We start from the raw sequence: 20304 nt of genomic DNA, 5'->3' as shown, positions 1-20304 counted from the left end.
GGAAGGGTTAGAATTTGCCCCTTAGCCACCACGTATTAGCCTCGCATGACAGAGTGTGCGAACAGCACGATCTCCACACAGGGAGCGCAGATTTGCACCTGTCTGTGTCCTACTATCAGTATTTGACAACCTCTAGCAATGGGATTGCTCTTCAAATGCCCCGGAGTTCCCCTTTAACATTAGGTGAGTCTCCTACTAAGCACGTCTGTGTATATTCCATCATTTAATCTTCAGTGTGATTTATCAGACGCCCACAAAAACAAATCAGTGGCTTCACAAGCTATGTTGAGCTCCAAGTTTCAGTGTCATGTGCTAATCACCATGGCAACTGATTCTGGATTCTGGATTCGTTACCCGCTCTTGTGCAGTTTACGTTAAAAAGAACATGAGCAAAAAAAAAAATGAAGACGGAATGGTTTGTTATTCAATTTTTCATGAATTTTCCATTTTCTTCTGCTGTAGGTGGGCTTTTCTGTACTAAATCGCAGCGGTGGGGCCCCTGTGGCTCTGGACCCACCACTGTCCATCACACACCAATCGTTGCGGCCCCTGGAGTCACTGATGAAGTGTGTGGAGATGGGCTGGATGACCATATTGGTTGGCCCCACAGCAAGTGGAAAGACCAGTCTGGTGAGACTGCTGGCTCTGCTGATGGGACACAGACTCCGGGTCATGGCCATGAACAGCGCCATGGACACCACAGAGCTGCTGGGAGGTTTCGAACAGGTAATCAGGAACGATGTCAGCATGACTTATTGTCTGCAAACAACAGACTTTATTATTCTCCAATCTTTCCCTCCTTTCATCATTCCAGGTTGATATTATGCGACCGTGGCAGCAGGTGCTGGAGAGCGTGGACTATATAGTTGCCATGGTAATACGGCGTGGTTTGATGTCCCTAGATGTTGGTATCCAGGACACAGAGTTCCTTCTGCAGACATGGGGCCTATTCTGCCAGTGGTTAAAGGAGGAAGGACTGGAAAGAACTGGGGGGACAGTCACCTCTGAGGCACTGAACAAGTTGGAGGTCATCATCGTCCTCCTGCAGAAACTCAACATCAAGCTCAAAGTATTCACCGGTAGGTACTGTTGGATGACTCAATATTGCGTTGTGTAAAGGAAACTGTTTTTGTCATGGAAATAAGATGAACATACTGGGGCTCTCCTCCAGACATGTCCAAGCTGCAGATGGACTTCATGCTGCTGAAGGAGCGTCTGGCTCAGCTGGAGGATGGCTGGACAAATGGGGGTTTCGAGTGGTTGGATGGCATGCTGGTTCAGGCCCTTCAGAGTGGTGACTGGCTGCTTATGGATAATGTCAACTTCTGCAGGTGCGATATACTCAGTGCTCTTTGTATTTGTATGCTTTTTATCAGCATGTAAAATGATTTTGCACTTGGGGAATTTCCATCCAAAAATCATTTGGAAATAAATAAATAAATAAATACATGTGAAGTGATGGCAGATCATTTAAAGCAAGCTTGAGAAGCACTTTTAAAGGCCAAACATTGGAGCTACTTATTTTTTATTGTAATTTGTTTTCAGTGCTTCTGTCCTGGATCGCCTCAATGCGCTTCTTGAGCCCAACGGATCGCTTACCATCAATGAACGTGGTGTTATAGATGGAAAGACTCCAAAAATCACCCCGCATCCTAATTTCAGGTTGGTAATGCAGGTCATTTAGAATTTGCTGTTGTTAAGAACACTGTGCTCACCTGATGTGGGCGTGGGGCTTTGCAGGTTGTTCCTGACCATGGACCCTGCGCACGGCGAACTCTCCAGAGCTATGAGGAACAGAGGGGTGGAGGTTTACATCCCGGGGGAAAATGAAGGGGTCTGCTGGGACACACTGGACCTGAAGACCCTGCTTCACACTGCCGGGGTGACTGGGGACTGCGTGTGTGATCTGTTGATGAACATACATAAAAGCATCAAATCTGCCATCTGGGGTAAGCTTTGAGAACGTGACTATAAGTGATGTTCTTCTGTATGCGCTGTGTCTGCGGTATTGATTAGGTATTCTGTCTCTGGCTCTCAGATTCCCCGGCCTCATCAGTGAGCTCCCTCCTCCATGCTGCCACCCTTTTGTCCAGCCAGCTGCAGCGAGGCGTAGATTTACCCAGTGCCCTGCAGCATGCCTGTGGAGAGGCCTACGCCTTCTGTCAACGCACCACTGCCAACCAAAAGGTGTCAAAACCCAAATCTAAACTTATCTGAATCAATGATACTCTTACTGTCTGAATACTATTTGTCAAAATATGTTTTCTTTAACAATTATGGTGTCCCCTAAGGACCACCTTTAAGAGCACTTTTACCATCTGTATGTCCGCCACTGACATGGAGAGAATATCCCTACACTGATGACACACAGCCATATATTGCTTCAAGATGAGGCGGCAACTATGATGTCACCAGAATCCTTAGATAATGTAGTTTTGAATGCCGTAAGGCAAAAACTTTCAATTCAATTAATTTTTATTTATATAGCGCCAAATACAACAAATGTCATCTCAAGGCACTTAGATAGTAAGTCCAATTCAAGCCAATTGGAATTCAATTCATTGTAATCATAATTATTCATAAAATAATCCAATTCGTTTCAAACTAAACGTTGTTTGACTTTTCCAGTTCAGTGCTAAAATATCTGTTGTTTAAAACCTAGCTTGCAAAAGGTAAATGGACTGCATCTATATAGAGCTTAAAGGGATAGTTTGCCTCTTTTGACAAGAAGCTGCAGGACATCCCATACTAGCAAAATCGTGCATTAACATTTTCTTACCTCCTACCGCGTCCTGTGAGCAGAGTTCCAGCCTCGTTTTGGCGTTGATGAAGGTAGTCCGGCTAGTTGGCTGGGGCAACAAAAATAAAGCGTTTTGCTTCTCAAAACGATATGCGTTCTAAAGAGTAATACATTTGCATCACAAAATCTTTGTCCAGGAAAAAGTCAGACCTCATAATCGCTTGGCGCTATTTTCTCTCCCTGCGTGCCACCGCCTGCCGAAGGCCGCGCCTGTTTCACGGTGTTTACTGCTCGGTCTGCACTTCGGTCTGCACGGCCCAGCCCGACATATAATGATTATGAGAAATAAAAACTAGCTTTGTCTCTCTCTCTAAACAACACAATCATGTTACACAGAATATCTAGTGTGATATATCTATGTGGAGTATATTTGCATTTAAAATCTTTCATTTGGAAATATTCTTCCCAAATTAGAAAAGTATAGAAATTTGCTATTTTATTGCTATTACACAGTATCATGCGATTGAGATTTTAGAATAATTAAACTCCTTGAAATCCCTTATATTTGTATGTTTTACTATTATTAAAGTCCTTAACTTTTCATATATTTGACCAAAATTAAAACAATTAACCTTGACATTTCCTGAAATTTGCCTCAGATTCTTTGTCAGGATGCTCCCCATTTAGACTTTTCTTTCAACCCGTTCATGCAACCTGAAGGATGACTAAAGATGGCTGCATTCTCTCCCTCTCCTAGCAAGCCCAGCAGGTGATTGAGCAGCATTTGGCAATTGTGGATACAGAGGGCTGGGGCAGTGGGCTGCTTTGTGCTGGAGTTTGGCCTGATGCCTTTCCCTCAGCCCTGTTTTCTACGGAGGATTCCTGCTTCTCCTCTGTCGTCCGAGATGGACAAGTCCTCTTGTTTTGCTTGAACGCCCTCAGTCTGCAGGGGAAACGGTAAGTACGCTGATATTGACATCAAACGAGTGCAATGCTGAAAATAAAAAAGTTAAATACATTCCCACTCTTGTTACTTTATCCTGGGAGAGGCTATGGGAAAAAAAAGATTCATGCTGAAAACAATTAAAATGGACAAATCTGAAAAGGAGTTGAAAGTTCATCTTAACTGTAAACTAGCAGTCACTTTAGGCAAGGCAAGTTTGTATAGCACACTATTCAACAACAAGGTGAATCAAAGTGCTTTACAGAGACATTAAAATCGTAGAAATGAAAAGCACGATTTAAATTTTAAACAAAAAAGAAAGAAATAAGAACAATAGATCAAATCAGATCAAATCAGTAGTTAAAATATTATTAAGTTTTGAAACTCAAGCTTCAGATTTGGAGCTTTATTAAAACGCAGCTGAAAATAGGTGTGTCTTCAGCCTGGACTTAAATACACTGAGTGTTTCAGCTGACCTGAGGCTTTCTGGGAGTTTGTTCCAGACATGTGGAGCATAGAAGCTGAATGCAGCTTCTCCATGTCTGGTTCTGACTCTGGGAACTGATAGAAGACCGATTTCAGATGACCTGAGGGGTCTGGAAGGTTCATATTGGGTCAGGAGGTCACTGATGTATTTTGGTCCTGGACCATTCAGAGCTTTATAGAGCAGCATCAGAACTTTAAAGTCTATCCTCTGATGGACAGGCAGCCAGTGTAAAGTCCTCAGATCTCAGAACTCTTAAAAGAAGTTGAAAGTTCATCTTTACTAAGTAAATTTAATAAAAAATTATTATTTTTTTAAAAATCGATACTTGCGGCTGAAAAATCAATACTTTATCGGGTAACGAAATATCGATATATACCGCAGTATCGATAAAATTGCTCAGCCCTAGTGTGCGGGAGGCGATTTGCCTGATCTTTAATTTGGCCACACACTCTTAGTGTGATCTCTTCTTTCCTGTTGATCTTGTGCTTCGTGGGTTTAATGGGCTAACGTTGATGGAGCAGTCCAGAAAGAAAGTAGTTGGTACATGTTAACACATTTTTTCCAACTGCTGCCCTCAAAAAGTATGTCGACAGGGCTTTTTGTCCTCAGAGGCTAGAGATTAGTGTAACAATGATTGCTGCTCTGTGCTGCTGACAACAGGGAAGTTCACTTCATGGTTATTGAAAGTTTACTGCATGCAAGAAGAAGGGCTGTCTGACCTCAGAGGGTTGATGTCATGCTTTGGGTCGATATAAAGATTGTTGGTTAAATAATTCTCATCTGGGTTTTTGGCTGTGACTTTAAAAGCAGCTGCAAATGTATAAAGCTCACTGCATGTCAAGTTGTCAGATCATGGCATCCCCAAACAAGGTGGCAGGGTTTGTCCACCTGCCCAGACCCTTAATGTCACGTTTAAGTAATAAATTGGTAATTACTGTGGCTGTATGTGTGCAGGAATCGTCCACTGAGTCTGAGCGACCTGCAGCGGGCCTTTCAGAGCGGTGGGGTCCAAGAAGGCCTGCTTTTCTCTGAAGGAGTGATGGATGTGAGGGAAGGAGATGCTCTGAGGCTTCTCCCCACCGCAGTCAGATTGGTCACTGAGAGAGCCTCTCATGGAGACTGGATCCTTCGCAGCAGCTGGCTCTCACACTTGGGGAAGACGAACAAACATGCCCCTGGTTTGTTGTTGTTTTCTTGCTCTATTTATTTCCTAGCCATGACTTAATTTTTTCTTTTGTTGTTGGTCAAATAGAAAAAGGGGTTCAACAGTGAATGAAGTTTAATATACTACACTGTTCTTTTTAATCAGGACTGTCCCGCACTAAACGGTACTTAAGAGTCCAAAACAATGTGATAAGTTTGCTTGTTTAACCTTTTTCAGGTCCAGTGCTGGTCCAGCTTGAGGCAGGAAACCAGGCTCTAAAGGCTGTGTTTAGCAGCAAACTTGCAAGTAGGGGAAAGTCCCTTACAGGGCTCCTCCAGCCTCACAGCATAGGTAAGGTTTCCATGATTTTCTTCTTCTACTATCACTCATTTATTCTTGTTCTGCTGTTAAGATTAGGAAGCCGACTACTTTAACTACGACGTTTCACTTGTTTCGATAATGTTGCAGTAGAGAGGAGAAGCTGTGAGATCGCTCTCAGATCATGGAAGTTGGAGTTCTAAAAATAAAACCATGTCATTTTCTTCCCCTCAAAAAACTTTAAAACATTTGCTTTAAAAGCATTTAGTCCAGTAAGACGTTTTGAACCATACAACTATTTACTGCACGTTCCCATTTCTGACTGCCCAGGAACGCCGGGGCTGAGTTAGCACACCTAACAACTTCCGGCCTGGCATAACACGCTTTGCTTTGCTGTACCACGTCAACTAGATAAAACCTCCATTTAATAAGAATACATGAAATTCTTTTAAAAAGAATATCACATAAAAAGTTGGAGGGGAGTAATACACACTACATTTTTTGCTGGAACTAGACCCTAGACAGCGCTATAAGAGGAAGTGAGTTTAGCTTAATTGTTGCTGCCGATAGGTAATAACTGAATACCCCTCTCATCTTTGCTTTGCTTGACTCTGTTGGTTCCATGTGTTTTGATTTCACGCATACGACACATTCAAATCCTTCAAAAGTGTGAAAAATGAATAAATACAATTAAAAAAAATCAAATAAAATCCAAAATAACAGTTTCAGAGGGGTTTTTAGCTTGTTAAACCCTTATCAACTCCATTACTTTTCAGTGCATGCATGGCATTTTAAATTATTTCTAGTTTTATTATTTCAATAGACGAGTTGAATATCAGCCACTGCCATCTGTTGTTATCCCATTTACAAGTTGGCTAGTTACAGAGGACACGCTGCATATCACCAGGTTTGGGCTGACATCTCTGAGTATCTCCAAAAGAAATGGAGAAAAAAAAGAGAATGCAATGGTAGTAAAAAGCTGACTTTCAAGTGTTAAAGCTGCAGTCTGCAACTCTTTTTCAAGCATAATGCCTGGAACTGTCCGGGGATTCTGAAAGTAGTACATTAAATACCCCAATACAAAAAAAATGAGTTCTCTAGGTCCCCTATATGTCCCGCTAGGTCCCTCTAAAGCCAGCAGGTTTGTTTACAAAATTGCAGACCGGACCGGTAAAAGGTAACCAATCAGGTTACGAGCTGGGCTCTGCTGCCTGTCAATCACCGATTGTGCACGCGCGATACAAGGTAGGCTCGTCCCCACGCTTATTTATCTAGACTATTGAACTTCATTACGGGCTAGTCTACTTACTGTGTCTTCCATGATCGCAAATGACAGGTGAGTTGATGAATGAGGAGTCGTGTACGCGCATCTGGCGTGCACGTAGACGTGCACGAGTTCTCATGTGTTTTGATGGGGCGGGACAGGAAGTTGAATAACTTTTTATTTTTCGGTTAAACAATAAGCATTTCTTGCATTTTGCGACTACGGAGGTCACCGTTTTCAACTTCAAGCGTTCTGATAGATCATGTAAACTCTTAAATGCCAAACATTAGGACTTTACATATGACAGCAACAAATCCTGCAGACTGCAGCTTTACACTTAAGAAGTTGAAGTGTAAACACACCGAAGTTTGAATTGGGTGTCAGTATTTATGCAGTAGGTCAGGACACTTGCTCAGGTAATCAAAAACAAGTTTAAGCTAATATATTTCCCCCCAGCAAAACAAAAGCATCTGTTGTAAATAAATCTGATCTGATAAATGATAAATCTTATGTTGCCAGATGAATACAGGATTCTGGTGGATATGCGCTGGAACAAGCAATACCTCGATATCTTGGCCAACAAGTGTAACTTTGAGGATGAGGAAAGATACGTGGAGTTTCTGGAGGCTCTGAATGCTGTTGCCAACAGGTAGGGGGCCGTAGTCCTGCATGCAGTGTTCCCTCAGTACATGAGCACAGGTTGCTCATGCATAAAAGACCACTTGATATGCATTATTTAGCCCGTGATATTTTTTAGATACCATTGTTTTTGTTGTAAAGTGATGCTGTATTAAAGGCCTTAAGTTAAATGCTGTTAGAATCATTGGTGAAATGTGTAGCGTGATCATCATTTATTTCTGTGGAAGGATTGTTCTAATGATGGACAGAGAAGAAAGGTCTGTTATCTCCAACTGTGCCGTTAACCTGTGGACTCCGAATTGTGCCTTGAGGATGGCGACAGCCTTCAGTAAAGGTAAACACATTTCAGGAAACTAATTCTATGCATTAGCATGATTCTCAATAACTAAAATGACAATATTATCCCCCTTCCAGGGACTGTGGATATCGGTCATCTGCCTCATCCAGTCTTGATGCACCTGCGGACCTTCTTTGACCTGTGGGACTCCTTTATCCTGCAGGCTGTGCAGAACGGACAGCCGCACATTTCAGATCACATCATGTTTGAGGTAAAAAATGTTCCTCAAACAGATATTGTATTGCTACTACTGCTACCTTATGTAAATGTAAATGTATTTTATTTATACAGCCCTTTACAGACAATCCTTACGATGTACCAAAGTTCTTTAAAGCAGGTAATAAATAAAGAGAAGAACAAGTAAAAACAAATAAAAACAATAAAAGAACAGTGAAAGCAATAAAATACAACAAAATCAAATAAGATAAATGTACCATCATACTACTGGGTATTAAAAGCCATCCTAAATAAGTAGGTTTTTAGCCTAGATTTGAAGAGGCCCAGATCAGAAATAAGACGCAGCTGGACGGGGGGCTTATTCTGACCTGGGCACTTCCAGCAGCAGAGCTCTACTAGGACTGTTAAAAGCTCAGATAAATACGATGGGGCGAGGCCGTTAAGAGCTTTAAAAACAAACATTAAAAGTTTAAAATCAATTCTATAAAGGACAGGAAGCCAATGGAGGGAGTTAAGAACTGTTGGTGTTGGTTAAAAGACGGGCAGCAGCGTTCTGCAACAGCTGAAGGCTGCTGATTGAAGATGGATTTATAGAAGACTTATGCACTACTTCTATTTATCACATCTTTACTACAGCTGTCAGTGTTGGTATTTGCATTGTAGATAGATAGATAGATAGATAGATAGATAGATAGATAAGTACTTTATTCATCCCAATTTGGGAAATTATTTTGTTGCAGCAGCATACAGTATAAAGATATGTAAACAATTAAAGTAAAAACAAGCAGATAGAATAGAATAAAATTAAAAAAAAGTGAATAAACATTAGCTATATACAAATCTACAATATGAATAGGTTTTTTGTTATTGTTACTACTACTTCTGCTCCTACTCTGTTCTTATCATTAACAGCTCTGCTTGTTTCTTTTAAATGAGAAATAAACAATAAGTAGAAATGAATTGTTGCAGGTACAGCAGAAATAGTACAAACCCTACCGTGATTCTTCACATTAGCTCAAAGTCATGATCTATGCAGCCCAGAGAGGATTGTACAGGAGAGGGTTCCCTCGCTGAGAAGGTTGTGTGCTTTTCATGTCTTTGGCTGATTAGATCCGGCAGCTGCTGCAGTGGCTTGACCGTTTCTGGAAGGTGTGCAGCATGTTACCAGCCGACTCTCAGGGGATCTCTGTGCTGTCTCTGCACTGGCAGTGGGTGCAGAAACACCTCATTCTCCGCCTTCCTCAGCTGCTGCTGGGAGACTCCAGCACCACATTTGAGTAAATACTTTTTTGTTATCATTTTCTTTCGTGTGTTATACATCTATATATGCCACTAGTGGTGGCTGCTCCTCTTATCTTTGCAGTTAATATATTTCTCTTGTATGTTTGCTGATCCGTGTTGTCACTGCTTTTTATTCCAGAGGTCACCAGGAGTTGCAGGCAGTCTCAGCAGCCATTCAGACTGTTGTGTCGACGCCAGTGTCTGTGACCACTGCTCTAAAGGGCATCCAGAAAACCCTGGGGAAAGCGCTGCCTTTCAAGGTGTGGAGACAATCTGCATGTTCGGCTCACCTCGTCTCTGAAAATGTTGATTCATTATCATCACCTTGTTTTTGTTGTTCAAACAAAGGAAGAGAAGCCAGTTTAGGGGAAGAAAAAAACCAAAGCATCACACAACATATCTGAGCTTAAACCATGTTCCCTCTCCTCACCAGCTGGCATCTGTGGCTGAATGTGCTTCCCAGCTCAGGCTCCTGAGTAAAGCTCTGGATGTGAGCAATCTGATTCTGGACAGCTCACTGGGTCCTTGGAGGCAGGAACTTGTCCAACTTCAGGGGGCTGGACTTGAGCTTGACATTAAAGAAAGTCTCTTAGAAGCATGGGGTCTCGTGGTATTGGCAAACAATCAGCTGGATCCACAGAAATCTGGTGAGTTCTCTTCCCTGTGACCCTCCCCTTAATTCCTTAATTCCTCTTCTTAATGTCTTTCCTGCATCTTAGGCTACGGCTACACGAAAACGAAACAAGGTTTTTTTTGAAAACGGGTACGAAAATGATTGCGACCACACAGGAAAGCTTCTGTGTCCACATGGAAACGCGACGCTTGCTGAAAACGATGCAGTACACACAAAACACCTCTAGGTGCGCTGTAAGCCACCCCCACCGGTTACACCAGAACAATAGAAGAAGCAATGCACATGTGTGTACACCCCTACTTCTACCAGCGCGAAGCTTATGTTGTTCCTTCAACAACGCTGCTGTAGTTAGCAGTGTCTGCAGCAGTGCTGCTATCAATGTTGTGGGGTCCATGATGATCGCTGTCTGTCCTTGTTGTGTTGTCTTCTTCTTCCGGATTTTGAATGGAAGCCGCTTTTTGTTCTGGTCACTGACGTATGTGTATACGTCACTGGCGTTGGCCATGTGGCTGTGACGCAGATGTAAACGAATCCGTTTTGGCTGTAACAATGGAAACGAAACGAGGCCGTTCTCAGATCTTCCCACTCTTGAACCCGTTCTCCAAAACTATCGTTTTGGGGTAATGGGAACGCCGGCTCCGTGTGGCCGCGACAGCCAAACGATAAGCAAAAGTATCGGTTACAGTGAAAAACGTTTTCGTGTAGCCGTAGCCTTAGTTCCTCCAACTAGAGATGCTTGTAGGAGAGGCAAGAGAAAAGACAATGAGAGAGGCAGCAGGGGGGCAACATCCGTGCTTTGTGTCACACCTGCATTATCTAACTGTTGTTTTATTGCAGTCTACCTCTTTATTTTATTGGTTATGTCAGATGTGAATCAAAGATGTTTGTGACAGCATATGTACTCTGCCTGTCCAAAAAAAAAAAAAAAAAATAGTTGCCACTTGGATTTAACTAAGCAAACGGGTAAGAGCCTCCCGTTGGATGATTACTACATGGATGGGTATGTTATTCAACCCGGACTGATGAAGTGAGTAGCTTCTCATTTGTTAAGCAACCATGTCGAAGACACATTCTGTGGTCGTAGAAAACGTGTTAATCTGTTTCAGAAGGGTCAAGAAGATCACTGAAACTCTGAAACTGAAAACCGGAAGGATAGTGGGGAACATCATCTTAGAGGAAGAAATGTGGCCGGCACTTACACATTTTGGTGAAATCGAATCGTAAAAAAAACAACCGTAGAACTCACAGCTATGTTTAATGGTGAAAGTGAGAGCATTTCCACACGCACGATGTGAAAGGAATTCAAGGGATTGGGACTAAACAGCCATGTAGCCTTAAGAAAACCACTGTGAGGCTAATCGGGGGGGGGTGGCTTCAGTTCGCTGGGGAGCGTAAAGATTGGACTCTGGTGCAATGGAAGAAGTGCTGGAAGAACAAGATCTTGGTGGAAAATGAATGCAACTCTGGACAGAAATAAATTATGTTACATTGTAGAAGCTCATCGCAACGATGCCACAGCGAACGCATGCCGTCATCAGATGTAAGGGGGTCCAACAAAATATTAGTGTCCATCCATCCATTATCTTCCGCTGGTCCGGGGATATTAGTGTGTTACTTTTTTTTTTTTTTTTTGGATGGGCATTTACTTCAGATTTAATTTATAATGTAGGGTTAGCAAGTCATGCCCCACTGTGTATGCTGTGGCTGCCAAAATAACATCCTTACTTACAGGTGCTGGTTGGTTGTTTTGCTCATTTCTTTTATCTCTGAGTAACATTCTGAATGATCTTTTTTAAAGCGGGGTATCATAGGCCCAACTTTGCCATTCCTGTGATCATAATATTTGTTGAACTCTTTTAAGGAATGTCTTGCTGAAACATTCAGTAGCCATAACTCAAGAAATCTTCTACTGTGACTTCCAGTGAACCCTGCAGTCCGGAGGGAATCGCATCACTTAACTTCTTTCTACTCTAAGACATTCCTAGTGTGATCAAACCTGTATAAATGCATGCTGTATCTTCCTATAAGGCGTGTTGGAGAAGTTGGTGTCGAGTGTGGAACGGCAGCACATTCACATGACCTCCAAAGGGCTCTTGGAAAACCGTTCCATCCCTGAGGGGGAAGAAGCAGCTGGAAGAGTCTGCATGGCCAGAGAGGAGCTGCTTCAGCTCAGCTGCAGGGCTCAGCTCTGGCCTCTGATGGAGGAGCTCGCTGTACTCAACCAGCTGCGACTCAGCACAGACCTTTTGCATCTTTCTCTTTCTCCTGGGTAAGATTCTGCTTTTTCCCAAAGATTAAACAAAAAAAAGGTCCAATCTCAATGATGTTGGATCATAGAACACTTTTTGTGTGATCCTCAGTGACCAGGAAGCTGAGGATAGCTTACGCCGGGAACTCTCCAGACATCTCCGTTACTGCCTTCAGTCCACACCGATGAATGTTGGACAGCTCCGGTCTCTGTGGTTCCTGCTCAGCAGTGACACGGTTAGTGGGCTGAGGGCTGGATTTCCTCCTGATCCTTGGCATCATGAAGCATATGGTAGAAGGATTCTCTGCACTCCTCTGAAATCACCTGCAGGGTTACTCAGAGAACATCAGTGGAATCTGAAACCTGCAGGTCACACTTCACCGCAGACTTTTGAGTGAAGCAGGGCTCTTATTGAATCTAGCATTTTATATTTCAAAATGAATATGTCAATTGGCCAGATACTTTTTGAACTTTTAATGGAATCAATGATCTTATTTAAATAATTAGAATTTTAGAATAGAATAGAAAAATACTTTATTCATCCCCCAATGGGGGAAATTCAAATTAGTCAAGTAGTTCAAAAAATTATTAATATTTACAATGATTGTATATTAAAAACAACAATAATACCAATTCTACTAAAAATACTACTACTACTAACTAAGAATAATAATGATAATAAATGACAAAATAAATCAATTAATTAAAAAATAATAAATAAAAAAAAATCAATCAATCAATCAATTTGAGAAGAACTCAGCAGTCACTGTTAAAAAGCTTTTGGCTGTGGGGACAAAGGACCTCCTGAACCTCTCAGTCCTGCAGCCTCTCACTGCAGCTGCTCCTCTGTCCTGGCGGGATGCTGTGGAGAGGGTGTTTATTATTGTCCAAAACAGAATACAATTTCCAGAATATAGATTTTACATTATTGCCCTAATTTTCAATCACATCTGTATGGTTCAGTCGAGAGGCTCAGGAAACATCGGCTGGGTCTCTGAAATGTCTTCCTGCAACTTTTGACAGCAGGAATGTGATCAGAAGTTTAGATATTATGCTTGACTGAGAAGTCCAAGGTATTAAATATATAAATGCAGCACACGGATTAGAATGACTGAAAGAAAGCAAAATAAATAATTTTTCAACTATTTTTCCAGCCAATCACAGTGTTGCTTTGGGTTCCTCTCCAGGTGGCTGAGGAGTTGCCGTTAGTGTGGAGTGAGCTACTGTCCGAAGCTCTGGCTGCCCTTTGGAGCTGCAGCGTGACCTCAGACCCTGACCGCTGGCTGAAATGGAACCCTCTTATTCCAGAGACCCAGCCAGGTCCAAAGCTTCAGCCTGGAGCAGATAACACGGTACTTTTTGTTGATTTATCCAACTCCGTCGACCAGCAAACATATTAATATTCTGCTTTCTTGATAAATCTTAATGGGAGAGTAATGTGGTTTTCAGGGTCCAGCCTTACTGAGTAAAGCGCTGTGGTCTCACTGCATACTGGTAGTGCTGAGCAACAGTGTGACTGGTGGTCGATGGGACCCATCAGGAGCGGCCCTTCTCTCCCGTTCCCATGTTTGCCTTGGGGAGTGGAAGGAGAGGATCCAGCAGCTGCAAGATCTCTCTGCTGTGTTGTGGAACAATATGGCCATCCCTGCACTGGCTGAATTCAAGTACAGCAACAGATTGAATGTTCTGCATTTCCATGCTTTTCATTATCCATTCTGTTTTTTTAATAGCTCATGTGTCCTCAGGGGTACAGACCTCAGGCTTCAGGGTGCGGTCCTGCGTCTGCAGCTTCAGAGTATGGCGGACCTGCTTCCTCCCAACCTGCAAGAGGGCTACATGGAGAGCTGTGAGAGCCTTGTGGAGGATGCCGACCCACTCATTGCTGCCCAGGAGATCCAGACAATCTTCAGAGACTTATTACCTCCAAACCTACTCCCTGATGGCCTGATAAGGGCCTGCACCACCTGCCTGCAGCAATACGTTCAGAGCAAAGTCCAAGGCTCCAACTCCCTGGCTCGCGCTGGAACGTTCTGGGTCAACATGGGCCTACTGCAGATCAAAGTGTGGATACCACAAACCATCTTCGACCCAGCTGTGAAGAGGGCCTACAAACTCAAGTATGCTCAGCAGGAGGTCAGTTGTTTGGCAAAACATTCTCTGATGAATCATTTAGTAGCTACTCACAAAATGAACACTGTAAACCATAATAATCAAATCAAAAGCAAGTTTAAAAAGATGGGTTTTCAGCTGCTTTTTAAAAGAGATGCACAGATCTCGGGTTCAGAGGAAAGGAGTTCCAGAGAGTGGGAGTCGCTGTTGCAAAGGATTTGTCACCTTTAGTTTTCAACCTCGCGCTGCACAAGCAAAATATTTAAATGTACTCTAGTGGACGGGGAGCCAGTGCAGCTGAGTTAGCAACGGAGGGACATGAGAATGCTGGGAAAATGCTGTCAGAGGCCTCACAGCACCGTTCTGTACAACCTGAAGACATTCCAGTGATTTTTTTTTTTATTTTTATTTTTTTTTACTCATACAAGTGAATACAGAATTACAATAATCTGGATGTGATGAAATAAAAGCATGTATGATCCATCTCGGAGCGTGACACAATGGAACTTAGCTTGGCAATAATCCAAAGTCAACGCTGAGTCAAGAGTTCCCCCGAGGTTCCTAACTGAGGGTTTAACGAAAGAGGCAAGGGGGCCGAGAGTCTCCATTATCTTAGATAAAAATCTACCGGGGGCACAGACAGCTTTTCAGTCGTCAGCCATCCAACTTCTGACATAATCTAAGCACCTGAGCAAGATCTGTACCTGAAAAACATCAAAGGGTTTAAAATAGATATACAACTGAATATCACCTGCATAGCAGTGATATGAGGTGTCCTTAGAGTTATTTAAGATATGTCGAAGAGGGAGCAGATATAAAAGAAACAATAAAGGCCCCAAAACAGACCCTTGTGGCACACCACAGGTCAGGGATGAGGAAGAGGACCTGAATTGAGCAGCAGCCACAGAAAGAGATCGTCCAGGCAGATATGAGGAAAAGCATTTCAAAGCAGATCCTGATATACCGACTCACTATTTCAGCCTATCGCGCATGATGTGATGGTCAACAGTATCAAAGGCCGAGGTCAAGTCCAACATCGGTAACACAGAACGTTCTGCGGCATCACTCCGCATCAGGATGTCATTGGAGACTGTAAGAAGGGCTGTTTCAGAGGAATGAGCCCTGTGAAAAGCAGACTGAAAATGATTGAGAATGCTGCACTTTTTTAATGCAGCTGTTAGCTGCTTAGCTACAACCTTTTCTAAAATCTTAAATGGTCATTTTGAAATGGGTCTGTAGCTGCTAAAAAAAGCTTGTTTTTTTTTTTTGTTTTTTTTTTAAAGTGACAGCATTCTAAAAGAAACAGTGACTTGACCAGACACCAGGGAAGAGTTACTTATAGTGGCACACAGGGACCAGTGGACTGAAGACAGGATATTTGAACAGGGATGTAGGTAACAAATCAAAAGAACAGAAGGATGGAACAGGTGGAACTGACCCAACGAATCTGACCAGCTCACAGAAAAAGGGTAAAAAAAGGTTCTGAAATGACAGGCCGAGCTGGGCTGGGAGCAGACATTGAAGAGGCCGAGGAAGAAATGGTTCTTCTCACATTACTGACTTTTTCAATAAAAAAGAAGCAAGACATTTTCCACAATCCTCATTTGAGAAAATTGGGACAGCAGGAGGAGCAACAACCTCACTAAAGGTGTTGAATAGCACCGTAGAATTACCTCTGCTCTTTGACACCAGAAATATGCAGCTCTCGAATCTCTAACTATATTGTCAAAAGAAACTAAAAGGTCCTCGAAGCAAATGAACGTGCCATAAGCGCTAAACTTTCCTACAAGAGTGTTTCAGACAGCGAATGCAGTCATTTACCCAAGGGGATGACTTTAAAACAGGAGCCAGCCTTGTTTTAACACGACAGCCTTTATCTAAAATGGAAAGACGATAATCATTGAAAAGATTTGTTGAAAAATCAACCTCATTATCAGGGGATAAGACCAAATTATAAGCATCGGAACACGCACCACCAGAAGAAGAGTTTAGGATGTGAGAGCTGACCTCACGGCGAACAGGAGAGAGTGGCACAAAAAGAGACGAGTTAAAAAGATTGTACAGATTAATATAAAGTTTACTGACTCAGTTTCCCTCACACGTCATTTCAGATTTTTCATATTTTATAGTGCGGTCAGAAAGCTGATAAAACCATGGTGCACATGCATATTTATTTCTTTTTTGGGAAATGAAAGAAACGTTCCCTCTGGTCTGTTGCAGCTGGAACTGCTGCAGGAGGAATGGAGAGGACGGAGCTTGTCCTCTCAGCTGATGACTGGAGCAGAGATGGAGGAGAGTAGCACCACCGATGGCTTCCAGCATCCACGAATCAGGTCAGAGCCAGTCAACAAAAAAAACTGTATCCCATGGTGCAACGTGAAACAAGCGTTTTATCTCTGTAGAACGTAGAAAAATGTAAATGTTTAGTACTGTCTTCCTGAAACACTGAAGGCCTTCGCTGGAAAAGAAATCATCTTTCATAGTTTTCCAATTTGCCTCAGCCTATTTGTGTGAGTTTTGACTCGGAGAAGACAGCAGGGTTTCTGGCTTATGTTCCAACATGGCTTCTTCTTTGCATGATAAAACGTTAGCCTGCATTTGTATTCAGAGAATTCTTCCTGGAAGTGTTTCTGAGGCCAAGCAGTGATGTCCATGACAGAATCATACCTAATGTTAAAGGGATAGTTCGCCTCTTTTGACATGAAGCTGTATGACATCCCATATTAGCAATATCATTTATGAACATTGACTTACCCCCTGCTGTGTCCTGTGAGCCGAGTTCCAGCCTCGTTTTGGCGTTGACGAAGGTAGTCCGGCTAGTTGGCTGGGGCTTAGAAAATAAAGTGTCTTGCTTCTCAAAACAATATGCGTTCAAAAGAGTAATACATTTGCGTCACAAAATCGTTCAGCAAAAAAAGTCAGACCTCACAATCGCTTGGCGCTATTTCTCTCTACCTTTGTATCACTGCGGGCTGTGTAGACCGTGCAGACCGAAGTGCAGACCGAGCAGTCCCCTGTTCCCGAGCTGCAAACACTGTAACAGGTGCGGCTATCGGCAGGTGGCTGTACGCATTGATATGAAGGTAGAGAGAAATAGCGCCAAGCGATTGTGAGGTCTGACTTTTTTTGCTGAACGATTTTGTGACGCAAATGTATTACTCTTTTGAACGCATATTGTTTTGAGAAGCAAGACGCTTTATTTTCTGGACCCCAGCCAACTAGCCGGACTACCTTCATCGACGCCAAAACTAGGCTGGAACTCGGCTCACAGGACGCAGCAGGGGGTAAGAAAATGTTCATAAATGATGTTGCTGATATGGGATGTCATACAGCTTCTTGTCAAAAGAGGCGAACTATCCCTTTAATGCAGTGCTATCTTAAGCTCCAAAGACCAGACCTACAGTACTGATTGACCAACCTAATGATCTGACTTCCCAACCGTGGTGCCTTTCTTCTACTTGTAGGTATCTATGGGTCCGCATGAAGCAGGTGAAGGAACAAATAGCTGAGCTCTCCAGGAAGCAGGCCTATCGCCCCGATGAGCCTCAGTATGGCCGACTCTTCCAGGAACTCCAGCATTATCTCTGCAGTATTGGCCAGGTGTCCACCGTTGAGGGCCTGCTGTCCCAGCTGCTGAAGGCCTTGCAGGGCTCCTCCTCTGTAAAATCCAGGTCAGCAGTACATGCCCTCCTGAAGGAGGAGGCTGTGTGGCAGAACTCCCAGCAGCGCTTCTGCCAGAAACTGCTGGAGGATTACTCGCTTTACCCCGATGTGGTCAACCCAGTTAGGACCGGCATCCTCCAGCTCCGGCATGGCATGAGGCTGGTGGCCTCTCAGGTGGCCACCTCTCTCACTCCGGTACCGGGTCTGCCCAAGTTGGTGTCCTGCCTCCTGGCTTTCCCCTCTCTGTCCCCCAGCCTGCCGTCCTATCTGGCTCGGGCAGATTTTCTGTGCTCCAGGGATTGCATGGGTGTACTGAGCAGCCTGGTGAAGCTTCTTCCCAAGCAAGATCCCGATCATGTGATCCCACAGTCCTCCACTCTGTTACTGAATGCTCTGCTGTATGTACACTGCCACACTCTGTCCACGGGAGAGTTCGGCCAAGAGGCATACAACCTATTCCGACACATCTGTCAGGTCAGAGCTTTGATCAGTGTCCATCTCCTCTGTATGCAATGATGTGCAGTATTAATAGTTTACATTTACGAGTCTTTAAAACATGAAAATACATACTGTCTCTATTGCAATCCTGCTCAGGCTGTGGCGAACGAGTGGGACGAACAGGAGAGACGGAAGACGGAGCAAGAGCAAATAGACACCAGTCTGTACCGCAACCGATTGCACGGCTCAGGACTGACCGAGGATGAGCAGGAAGAGAGGGACTTCAGAACGCAGTTCCCTCAGTTCAACAAGGTATACACACCGTGCTTTTATAGGGCAAGCTGCCCCCAGTTGGCTGTTTACTACAACCATCAATGATATAATTACCCTCTGAGAGCCTTTAAAATGTAAAGTTTAATACTTGCCTTGTCAGTAAATGTTTCCTCCTTTCAGATACTTTTCCAGGTTTTTTCTATAGCTTCCTTGTTGTTTGTGGGCTTTTCCATCTTTTTTTTCTTCAGCAAGTAAAACGCAGCGCAATCAGGTTGAGCTCAGCCATTGAGTCAGCCATTACATGAATGAAGTCGAATGACCAACTTCATTCATGCCATGTGTTGTTTTTAGTGCTGGGCTTATTCCCAGAACATGAAAATACACAGGTAAAAAGTCCCAACCCTTTTCTTCACTTTCCCCCCGAAGGCACGCCTCTAGAGTACATGAACGCGCACGAGCACGAAGGTGCACGAGCGCTGTTCTGACAGCAAGCATCGATCGTTGCCGTATTTAGTATTTAGTATATGCTAACTATACATTTAATAATGCTAGGTGCTATCCAAGCTGGCTCTAGTTTAGCTTCCTGCCAAGCTCCTGGGCGCGTAATTCGTTCACGGAGCAGGGTACGTGCACAGGGGGAAGGAGGGGGAGGGAGGAGCAGATTGCAGTTTTATAGACGCATCAGAATCCAATCATTGTTAACGGTCCGTTCAGTATGATTGAATAGTGTTTTTCCTAGATTGTACGTTCTAGAGGCCACTAAAACTTTTCATTTTTGTGTAAAAACTTTTAATTAATTGGTTGCAATGGGGGTGTGAAGAGTATTTCAAGCAATATGTAAAAAAAAATGCTCCAGAAAAAGAACCCCTACCCCACCTTTACTGATGCTGCCTTGAGAGATAAGGTCGCCAATTTCATAAGAATCCACTTTGGATAGAATGCATGTCCTCATATCTACTGTGTGCTTTTACTTCCTCCAGGACTTTGCAGACCTAATGTCCCAGACAAGTTTGGAAGGGCCAGCAGACACCGAGCTGGAGCAAGATGAAGACAAAAACCAGCAGGGGACTGCAGAAATGGGGTCTCTGTCTTTGGCTGCTATCAGCATAGTTGTCCAAGTGCATCAGCGCATGTGTCAGGGACACGCCCAATCACTGTGGTACCAGAGCACAGCACCAGCCAATCATAGTAAAGAACATATCAAAGCGCTGGTCTCCTCCTATCAGATCGTATCCCCTATGATGTCACGTTTCTATCATCTGATTGGTTAGTAACTCTTAACTGCTGCCACTCGTGGTAAACCATTTAGTTTCTTGTGGCAAAGACGATATAAGTGGATTCATGAACCTGCGTTTGTTCCTTAGATTCAGAGTTGGACAAGAGGCTGACAGGCAGTGGGCTGGTGCTGTCCATGCTCCTCCAGAACACGGTGCAAGGCACAGGGGGTCTTGATGATCTGGCTGTCACCTCAGAAGGACCATATGACTTCTATCAGCATCCCAACATGAGCGAGGCCTGCCTCTGTCTCCCCGTTCTGGAGCAGCTGCATAAAGCCGTGAAGCAGAGGCTAGAGGACTGGCCTGAGCACCCTGCTCTCATGCAGGTCAGT

General features: G+C 43.5%; 1 protein-coding gene across 1 annotated transcript in view; it reads left to right on the top strand.

Annotated features, from left to right (window-relative positions):
- Positions 1–20304, top strand: part of mdn1 (midasin AAA ATPase 1) — an 80534-nt gene that overhangs the window by 37894 nt on the left and 22336 nt on the right. Inside the window, exons 42-66 of the mRNA XM_075459527.1 lie at positions 463–726; positions 815–1079; positions 1172–1331; positions 1546–1662; positions 1741–1949; positions 2039–2187; positions 3498–3697; positions 5125–5348; positions 5552–5665; positions 7416–7545; positions 7763–7869; positions 7950–8083; positions 9160–9326; positions 9470–9590; positions 9764–9977; positions 11993–12233; positions 12325–12448; positions 13400–13564; positions 13662–13876; positions 13958–14345; positions 16542–16654; positions 17786–18458; positions 18579–18734; positions 19676–19961; positions 20060–20298. Coding sequence (XP_075315642.1) covers positions 463–726; positions 815–1079; positions 1172–1331; positions 1546–1662; positions 1741–1949; positions 2039–2187; positions 3498–3697; positions 5125–5348; positions 5552–5665; positions 7416–7545; positions 7763–7869; positions 7950–8083; positions 9160–9326; positions 9470–9590; positions 9764–9977; positions 11993–12233; positions 12325–12448; positions 13400–13564; positions 13662–13876; positions 13958–14345; positions 16542–16654; positions 17786–18458; positions 18579–18734; positions 19676–19961; positions 20060–20298 — 5175 coding nt within the window. The remainder of the gene's footprint in view (positions 1–462; positions 727–814; positions 1080–1171; positions 1332–1545; positions 1663–1740; positions 1950–2038; positions 2188–3497; positions 3698–5124; positions 5349–5551; positions 5666–7415; positions 7546–7762; positions 7870–7949; positions 8084–9159; positions 9327–9469; positions 9591–9763; positions 9978–11992; positions 12234–12324; positions 12449–13399; positions 13565–13661; positions 13877–13957; positions 14346–16541; positions 16655–17785; positions 18459–18578; positions 18735–19675; positions 19962–20059; positions 20299–20304) is intronic.

Source organism: Odontesthes bonariensis, chromosome 24 (assembly GCF_027942865.1).
Source record: "Odontesthes bonariensis isolate fOdoBon6 chromosome 24, fOdoBon6.hap1, whole genome shotgun sequence".
Lineage (NCBI taxonomy): Eukaryota > Metazoa > Chordata > Actinopteri > Atheriniformes > Atherinopsidae > Odontesthes > Odontesthes bonariensis.
This window is presented reverse-complemented; position numbering and strand designations above follow the sequence as displayed.